The sequence below is a fragment of the Dromiciops gliroides genome, chromosome 3 (assembly GCF_019393635.1).
Source record: "Dromiciops gliroides isolate mDroGli1 chromosome 3, mDroGli1.pri, whole genome shotgun sequence".
Classification (NCBI taxonomy): Eukaryota; Metazoa; Chordata; class Mammalia; order Microbiotheria; family Microbiotheriidae; genus Dromiciops; species Dromiciops gliroides.
Genome location: NC_057863.1, coordinates 643,346,030 through 643,355,513, shown reverse-complemented (window position 1 = coordinate 643,355,513; position 9,484 = coordinate 643,346,030). Strand labels below are relative to the sequence as shown.

The following is a 9,484-nucleotide window of genomic DNA, read 5'->3' as shown; positions in this document are numbered from 1 at the left end:
TCTTCCTCCTGGCCTGTGCTCTGGTCTGCAAGCAACCACAAGTCTGCTTTTCTGTGCTGGAACTATAAACAGAATACCACTCCACTGTGGCATCAAGCTTTGGTGTGCTTGTGCTCCTCCCCTGACTGGGACCACTACCCGAGCCTGTGACCTGGATCCACGTATGGGCAAAACAACGGAGTCCTGCCTCAGTACTAGCAAAGAGATCACTGTAATCTCCTTCTGGCCAATTGTTCAGCCCCCTTACCATCTGTGGGCTGAGTTCCAGAAGCAGTTGTAGATGCTGCTAAATCAGAAGCTCCCAAGGCTTGCTCCTGGTTTGCTGGGGCTGGGGCTGGGGCTGTGCTGGTGCAGACTATGCTAGGCTGTGCTCCACTCTCACCCCAGTACAACAGACCTTTCCTGCTGACCTTCTAAGTTGTGTTTGGATGGAAAATTATTTTACCCTGTCTTTCTATGGGTTCTACTTCTCCAGGATTTATCTTATGACATTGTTTGAAGGTATTTTGAGGGGTCTTAGTGAGAGCTCAGGCAAGTCACTGCCTTTCCTTGGCCATCTTGGCTCTGCCCCTAATTCTTCTTTTAAGCAGTGATTTTCTGTTTCCAAACTTGTTTTTTACACATCTTTTCTAGCCTTTTCCTTAGTTTTACATTTGAGCTTTTCCCCTGAGGTAGAAGGGGCACTGTTCTAAGTTTCTTGTACCAGGGGCTTCAGAACCTAATTGTTTACCTGGTGCTGCACTGTTACCCTGAAGCCCTTGTTTCTGGTACTGTGCTGAGGGGGTGGGGTGAGGGTAGCAGGCACTGATGGAGGCCATAAGGGTTTGGTGGCTTACCTGGTGATCATCCAAGGTCCCAGGGCTGATGTCTGGTATGTGCTGAGGCCCATGGGGTGTCCTTGTGTTGGCATCTACCTGCTTGATCAGAGCTATTCATGGTTTTTCCTAGAGGTGGTATGTGTCATTCTCCTGGCTAAGGCACATGGGGGGGGTGGGTCCTGGCTTTGGTGTTTGCCTGCTCTGCCACACTGGGGTTTAGTATCTCTGACTGGTTTGCTGAGGTGGGGCTTCCTGCTGGCTTGCTGGGACACTTCCAGTCCTGGACTGTGTTCCCCTTTTACCTGAGTGAGACAGGCTTTTCCTGCCAACCTTCTAAGTTTTTTGGGCTAGGAGACTGCTTCACCCGGTCTTTTTGCTAGTTCTGCTGTTCCATGATTCATTCTGGAACACCATTTTATGGTTTGGAGGGGTGAATATGGGAGATTTAAGGTCATTTCCTGCTTACTCTGACATTAGGGCTTCCAAAGGTGAAGTCCTCCTTGGTCTTTTAATGTAGAAGCTAATAAATCTTGTGTTATCCTGACTGTAGTTCCACAATATTGAAATTTTTTTCTTTATAATTGCTTACAATATTTTGTCCTTGACTTGGAAGCTTTGAAACTTAGCTATAATGTTCCTGTGAGTTTTCATCTTGGGATCTCTTTTAGGGGGTAATTGGCAGATTTTTTCCATGTCTATTTTACCCTCTAATTCTAAAACTTCAGGACAATTTTCCTTAATAATTTCTTGAAGTATACTGTCTAAAATGTTTTTTCCCCAAAATTCTACTATTCAGGTAGCCAAACAATTCTTATATCTCTCTTCAATCTGTTTTCCAGGCCAGTTTTGGGTTTTGTAATGAAATATGAATGTGAGAATAATAATGAAAAGAGAATGTGAAAACATTCTCTTCTTTTTTTTTATTCTTTTGATTTTCTTTTATTATTTCTTGGTGTCTTATGAAGTCATTAGCTTCCCCTTGCCCAATTCTCATTTTTAAGGAGTTATTTTCTTCTGTAAGTTTTTGGATCTCTTTTTCCAATTAGTTGACTTTCAAACAAAAACAAAACAAAACAAACAAACAAATTTGGGGCAGCTAGGTGGCACAGTGGATAAAGTACCAACTGAGGATTCAGGAGGACCTGAGTTCAAATCTGACCTCAGACACTTGACACTTACTAGATGTGTGACCCTGGGCAAATCACTTAACCCTCATTGTCCTGCAAAAATAAAAAGACAATTAGTTCACTTTCTTTTCATAGTTTTCTTTATTTTCTTGCATTTCTCTTATTTTTTTCCTATTTTTTTCTTCAACTTCTTATATGATTTTTAAAGTCCTTTTTAAACACTTCTAAGAACTAGTTTGGGGCTTGAAGTTTTATAAATAGCTGAACCGACTTCTCTGTCTTCTTCTGAATTTGAACCCTGATATCCTCTATCACCATAGCAACTATCTATGGCCAGGTTCTTTCTCTCTTGCTTACTTTTTTTAGAGGCCTATTTCTTAGCTGTTAACTTTATGTTATAGTCAAGCTGTACTCCCAAGGTGTAGGGGATAATGTCTCAGGCTTCAGGTTTTTCATGCAGTCCTTTTTCAAGTTCTATCTGGGGAACTCTGACATTTTATTTCTTCCAATGTTCTATAATCCAAGGCCAGGTGTGGTCACTGCTCCTTCATCTCAAGCTTTGGTCTATAAGTGACTTCAGGTAACTCCTTTCCAGGGCCCCCAGCAACACTGTCACTTCAAACACTTCTAGTCCTTTCAGTCTCTCTGGTGACTGAAAGTGTCAGTTCTCCCCTTTGTCCTAGAACCTAAACCCAAGGTTCAGCTCCCCTAGGAGTGACCCCAGCCAGCAGTGTCCCTGCACCTATGCAACAGCATTCACCAATGCATACTCACTCCTCCTCCCCCACAACCCACAGTCTGAGACCTTGTCTGATCAGCACAAGTTGGCCCCTAGTCCAGTGCCAGCCAGTGGAGGACCTTGCATTCTTTCCCTGAGCAGCCACCTGTCAATGGGGCAAAAGTTCTTGAAGCTGAGACTGCTACTCACACAGCTGCCCCAAGGGCTTGTTGTTTGTTGAACTGGAGGTACTTCTAGGGAATATCTGCACTTCCATCATGCCAGACCACCACCCCAGGTGGCCGTCTTTCCTAATTCCTCCCAAACTTTTACTTATTCCTGACACTCTAAAGTTAACTCTAAAGCATTATTTTAAATTATCTGTAGGGGGATTTGAGAGAGTCAGGTAATTTCTTGACTTATTCTGCCATATTCCCAGAATGCTGGTTTCTTTCATTATACTGTTTCCCTCACCCCACAATTTAACCCTAAAGATGTCATCATGGGGCAGCTAGGTGACACAGTGGACAAAGCATCCCACCCTGGACCTAGGGGGATCCCAGCCCAAACCCGTCCTCAGACACAAGACCCACTGCACGACTCCAGGTATGTCCCCCAACTCTAATTTTTTATGGTTCTCTAGTTTCTTGTATTTGAAAGTAAAATTTGCCATTCAGTTCAGGTCTTTTCATCATGGGTTTCTTTCATTATAAACAGAGGTATAGATCCACAGAGACCAGACACTGGAATGTGTCACAACAAACAGTTTTGTTGGAGCTACCACAACCCCCTGGAAAGGAAATGTTAATGGGACTTGACTCTCTTAAAAAGGAAACACACTTGGGGCTGCTAGACAGGCAACTCCTTTTCCCATTCCCATTAGGAATAGCACAGTGGACAGAGCTTTGGTCTGTAGGGAGTAGGGAAGAGAGAGTTCGCACCCAGCCTCGGACACTTCCTTACCATTCGTAAAGTTTGCTTTGGAAATTTATATAAATGCTAGCCATTAGTCTATGTAATATAAGAGGATTATTATGATAGTCATAACTTCTTTGAATGCAGTTATAATCTGTTTATCCATTTTACAGGCGATAGAACTTGGAACGGAGGCCCACAGATGTGGCGATATACCCTAGGGTCCGTGAGTGGCAGAGGCTAGATTCGAACCCGGGACTACAACCGCTCGGGACTGCCAGCTTCCTGTGGAGCTCAGGGGCCGCTCTTCGCAGTACCGCCCCTGACGCCCTACGTAGGGGACGTCGCGGGGAGGGGGCGGGGCATCAGCCTCTCGAGCTCTAAGGGTAAGGCTCGGCTGGGCCCGCCTCGGTTTGGGACGGGGAGGCAACCAAGCCGGTCCTTCCGCCAGGCTGGGCGTCCCGTGGGCGGAGCGGGTACCCGGGCGCGTGCGCACTTCCCGCGTTTCCCGCCGTGCTGCGTCACGGTCGCTAAGATGGCGGCGGCGGCGAATGGGGCAGCCGGGGCGAGCGGGTCTGGGAGCCCGGGGGCGGTGCTGCAGGCAGCCGCCGGCATGTACGAACAGCTCAAGGGCGAGTGGAACCGCAAGAGCCCCAACCTGAGCAAATGCGGCGAGGAGCTGGGCCGCCTCAAGGTGCCGGGACGGCTGGAGCCGAGAGCACGGGGGCGGGGTATCCCGGGGCTGGCGGGGAGAGAACGTACCAAGTGAGAGCATGGCGGAGGAGGGGAGGGGGCCATACCAAGTGTGAGCATGGGAGGGGTGTACCGGAGACTGCTCGGCCCCGAGGGGGACGGGCGGGAGGGATTGAAGCCAGACACGTGGGGCGTACCAAGTGTGAGCCTGGAGGGCCCCACGTAGGCCACGGGGCGCGTTGTTAGTAGTGATTGACAAGGCAGCAGTCAGGCTGGATCGTACCAGACTCGTGCACGGGAGAACGTTGGCTAGGGGTAGACCAATGGAGGGGGGGAAGGGAGACTTAGGAGCCAATCGTGTCTCCCCTCCCTCAGGGTCCTAGCATGGACTATGGCTTAAGAATCCTCCTAGAGCAAGCTTGGTTGAGTAAATCAGTGGTTGGTTGTATGAACCTGGAACAGAGAGGACCAAAGTTAGGGAATTTTTAGGAGGTACTTGGTGGTCCTAGCTTAGGTCTTGGGGGGAAGGGGGAAATGGAACCGGGTGGTGACAGCCTAGAAACACGTCTCCTTTAAGGCCTCCCGACCACTCTGTCACTGCTCATCCTGTTTTTTGCTCTTGCCTTTGAGCCAGTTGGTGTTGCTGGAGCTCAACTTCCTGCCTACCACGGGTACGAAACTGACCAAACAGCAGCTCATCCTGGCCCGTGAGTCTCTCCTGCTCTTTCTTTTTTCCCAGATCTTGTCAGAAGCCTAGTGCAGCAACTAACGCTTTCTCGGGCTCTGTCCCCTTCCCCACAGTCCCTCTTGGGGAGGGAGGGGCGGAGCAAGGAAGAACCACACCTCCCCTCAAAATCTGCTCCAGAGAGCAGAAATGGTTGGTTTTATTGGAGATGTTGATGGTCAGAATGTGCCCTGGGATTCAGAGCTCTACTCACTGAGGGGACACAGATGGGGGAGGGAGACTAGGGGTTTGAGGGAATCTTTTGTTCTTTGTTCCCAGTGTTGGGCCCATGCTATTTTTCCTTTCTTTTGTCTCCACTCCACCGCAGGTGACATATTGGAGATAGGTGCCCAGTGGAGCATCTTGCGAAAGGACATACCCTCCTTTGAGCGCTACATGGCCCAGCTCAAATGCTATTACTTTGACTACAAGTGAGATGTGAGGGATTGGGGGGACGGGGGAGCCGTACCCTGCCCTATACTGTCTCTAGGGTAGGGACTGCTTGAGAGTCACAAGGAATTATTAGAATCCAGTTTCTTTATATACCCAGGGCTCTCCATGCTGCCACCACCACTTCAGGACCTTTTAGCTGAAATGAACCTCAGGGAGACCATGAAGTTAGATCATTTCCTTGTACAGATAGGAAGCCCAGAGAGTAGAAGGGATTTGTCCAGAGGTTATTCAGCAAAACCCCCCAGAAAGCCAAGATTCAAGCACAGGTCTCCTAACTTCCTTGAACACGAAACTGTCTCATAGCTTATACCGGCATAGTTAAGACCTAAAGTTTCTGAAAGCTGTGCTAGTAGAGCAAAATGGGAGACTTCAGTATGAACAGGCTCTGTTGTCCCAGGACTGGAGCCTAATTAAGTACCGAGAGGCTTACCGCAGATGCCTGGCCTTTGGGAGATGAGATCTGGGGCTGCTGGGCCAGAATAGACCCCTGAAACCTATACAACAAAGACAAAATGGCTTTTAGTCCTTTCGTGCCACCTTTAAAAAATGGAACCACTACAAGAAGGAAATAAGTGTTGATGGTGGCACCTGCAGTGTGTCTTATTTGAACTTTACCACCTACCTGGGAAGTAGGTGCTGTTGGGATCACTGTTTGACAGATGAGAACACCCAAGCAAATAGGTTAAAAGATCCCACAGCTAGTATAGTAGACCTGTGGTGAAATTTGAGCTCAGGTCTCCCTGATTCCCCAGTTTTCTGTCGATCCACTTTGTAAGTATGGAGTGGTGGAAAGGGGAACAAAGGATGCCAAGGACCACACAGCTCTGAGTCTGTCTTTGGCCAGTGAGCAGTAAATGAATAACACTGCCAGAGGCCTCAGGATCTTTTAGGAGGAAACAAAAGGAAGCCTTCAGAAGTTGGGTAGATTCCCTTCATAATATGAGCTGGCCAGGGACAGACCCATGACCTTGCTGCCCTCTCCCCCACAGCTGTTGCCTTGTAGAAAGTATCCATATAGGAGATTTGTGAGATCATGGAGAAGATTGTCTGGTCCAATACTTTCCTGTGTTCAGGGCTCACAGTGTGTCTTGGAATCAAACATCTAGAGCTCTCCTTTGCATCCAAAGCCATCTGGACAGACTTTCCCACAGTTCCAAAAGTCATGGGGCCAGGATTGGAATCCAAGACAGTGGAGTCACTTGCCCTGTCTGGGCCTCCCTCAGTGACTTTATGTCTTAATTGGTCATAAGAGTTCTTCATTCACCCTTGACCCTTGAACAAGTTTCTTTGTCTGGGTCTTGGTTTTCTCATCTGTAAAAAGGGAAAGCTTGCTCTCAAGGGTCTTGAACCTTTCTGCAGTTAATTCTGTGCATTTGCTTCACCACATAAGAATGTTGTGAAGGTCCAAGGACATGATGGATGCATTGATATTGGAGAACTGAAGCGGGGTGGGTGCTTGGGTGTGGTTGGGATCTGGGGTAGGGCTCCATCCTCACTGCTGCCCTTGGCCCGCTTTGCAGGGAACAGCTCCCAGAGTCGGCCTACATGCACCAGCTTCTGGGCCTCAATCTGCTCTTCCTGCTGTCCCAGAACCGAGTGGCCGAGTTCCACACCGAGCTGGAGCGCCTGCCTGCTAAGGACATCCAGACCAACGTCTACATCAAACACCCTGTGTCCTTGGAGCAGGTCGGGGATCTCAGCCAGGGCTGCCCACATCAGGCAGGGCTAGAGCATGAGGCCCAGCTGAGCGAGTGGGGGGGAGCAGGCGGCTTAGGGTGTCCCTCTGGGCGGGGGTAGGGGCTTCTGATCGCCTTAGTCATCCTCGCTGTCCTGGTGACATTGCCCTCCCTTGTATTAGATGTCCTCAAGGCTTGAGTCTTGTCAACAGGGGGTTGGGAGCTGCCCTGCAGGGTTTTGACTCATTCTCTTCCATGCCCTAAAGTACCTGATGGAAGGAAGCTACAATAAGGTGTTCCTGGCCAAGGGAAACATCCCTGCTGAGAGCTACACATTCTTCATTGACATTTTACTGGACACGATAAGGTAGGTGTCATTCTCCTTGAAGCTGCCCCAAGGGGAGGGACACCACTCTATCCTGGAGGCAAGGACCCCAAAGCTGCTTCTCCCCCTGGGTGGCTGGATGTCACTACCCACAGTTCACCTCAGACAGCCTCCCTTTGTATCAGTTGTCAAACAAAGGAAGTCAGGGCATCCAGCACCCTGGAAAGTGGAAGCCTTACTCCTCACACTGCGATGCTCCCAGTTGTTGTATGATCTGGTCATCTCGTAAAACATGCTTCAGCTTAACTTAGCTCTGCAGCAGTAACACACACACCTGCCCAAGTTTCTTTGGATCCCGTCACCTTGGCGCAGGTGACCATGTTCCTGTATTCACAAACCCCGCTTTGTTCATTCCTTGGTCTGGACTCATTTCTCAGATGTGCTAATGAGGCCCAGAGCAGAGGGGACTTGAGCTTACGGCTGCGGTCAGGACCTGGGATTCGATCCTCTGGGGCAGTGGGCTTGGGAAATGGATGCCACATGGAAAACATGGAAAGTCCTCTGTGCTGCTCCCCTCCCCCGGGTGGTGGTGAGCATCAGAGGAGAGAACATCCTGGGTCTAGAGCTCACCTGGCGATTGGCATCAGCGTTCTCATTCTGTTGACCTTCTCCTGAAAGCCAGAACAAAGCCTTCTAGAGGCCAGCTGGACATTAGCTCATCTCCACCGAGGTGAAGGAGAGAAGGGAGACTTTTCCAAGGACGTGGATGGAAGCAGGCCTGAAGCTTCCCTTGACTAAGTCTGAGGGTGCTAAGGGCTGATGGCAGAGGGCAAGATAAAAAACTAGCTGCAAAATCCAGGTGCTGGCGAACCTACCCCTCTGGTTTGCAAAAGCTAAGGCTGTGGGCCTTGTGTTCTGGGGGTAAGCAAGGGATCACATTGAAACTTGTGTCCTCTCTCATGAAGGATGTGGTCACATCCATATTAGTGTGAATTAATATGAAAGTGGTTCAGTTGTTGGAATTCAGGTTGCATACTGGCATTGGGCTTGAACCACTGACTGCTTCAAACAGTGTGAAATTAAATACGTTCAGCCCCTACCTAGGATTCCTGATTCACACTCTTCTGGACCTGGGTGTGTTATGTCCTGAAAAAAAGAGTAAGAATTGGCAGGGGCTCACCATTGTTTACCAAGTCCCAGAGGAGCTGGGAGGACTGCCTAGACCCTTCTCTCAGTGGTGTGCCATGGCCGAACCACATAGTGTTCATTCACAGTTAGAGAAACTTGTAAGGCTGTGAGTACAAATAGCATCCCCATCTCATAGATGAGAAAACCGAGTCCCAGGGAAAATGGCTTAGCCCAGGCTTTATGGCTAGTAAGTGTCAGAGATTGAACTGGGACACAGGTCTCCTGATTCCCTCAAATCTAGGGGTCTTTGAGCAGACTGTCAAGGTGACTCTGAAGAGCCTTTACATATAATGAGGTGTGCTTGGCCTGCTGGGGCTCACACTTTGACCCTGTGAGGAACTGGGGTGGGGGAGGGCCCTGGAGCAGAAGCTGGCTTCAGACGGCATCGGGTATGGGGACGTGAGCCTCAGTTGGGTCCCTGTGCCTTCCCTTTCACCTCCCCCTCCCCCAGCAGGTTTGGTCTCCATGCTGTTTCTCCTTTCCAGAGACGAGATTGCCGGCTGCATTGAGAAGGCCTATGAAAAGATCCTGTTTGCAGAAGCCACTCGGATCCTTTTCTTCACTGCCCCGAAGAGGATGGCCGAGTACGCCAAGAAGAGAGGCTGGGTCCTGGGCCCCAGCAATTACTACAGCTTCCAGTGTCAGCAGCAGAAGCCCGAGGACACGACCATCCCCTCCACAGAGCTGGCAAAGCAAGTCATCGAGTACGCCAGGCAGCTGGAGATGATTGTCTGAACCAGGGGCGGGGGGGGGGGTCTGCCGAGAGACCGCCTGATGGGTCAGTAAATGACATGAGATCACCTTCAGGTGTCTGAGTCTTTGTGGGGCTGGCAGGGGGGGGGGGGGG

The 9,484-nt window shown here is 49.6% G+C and overlaps 1 protein-coding gene across 1 annotated transcript; it reads left to right on the top strand.

Moving 5' to 3' along the window:
- The first annotated feature begins 887 nt into the window (after positions 1–887).
- On the top strand, positions 888–9,438 carry PSMD8 (proteasome 26S subunit, non-ATPase 8). The gene is made up of 7 exons (XM_043993890.1): positions 888–953; positions 3,877–4,272; positions 4,906–4,978; positions 5,324–5,426; positions 6,969–7,134; positions 7,391–7,491; positions 9,123–9,438. The coding sequence occupies exons 1-7, from the start codon at positions 888–890 to the stop codon at positions 9,370–9,372; spliced, it is 1,155 nt and encodes a 384-aa protein (XP_043849825.1). The 3' UTR covers positions 9,373–9,438.
- Positions 9,439–9,484: the final 46 nt, after the last annotated feature.

What these genes read in the sequence shown, in the direction of transcription:
- PSMD8 (XM_043993890.1), top strand. Translation starts at nt 888, where the DNA reads ATGGGGTGTCCTTGTGTTGGCATCTACCTGCTTGATCAGAGCTATTCA. An exon ending in AGGAGCTGGGCCGCCTCAAG is followed by an intron (nt 4,273 to 4,905) that starts GTGCCGGGACGG and finishes CCTTTGAGCCAG; the next exon opens with TTGGTGTTGCTGGAGCTCAA. An exon ending in TGCTATTACTTTGACTACAA is followed by an intron (nt 5,427 to 6,968) that starts GTGAGATGTGAG and finishes CCCGCTTTGCAG; the next exon opens with GGAACAGCTCCCAGAGTCGG.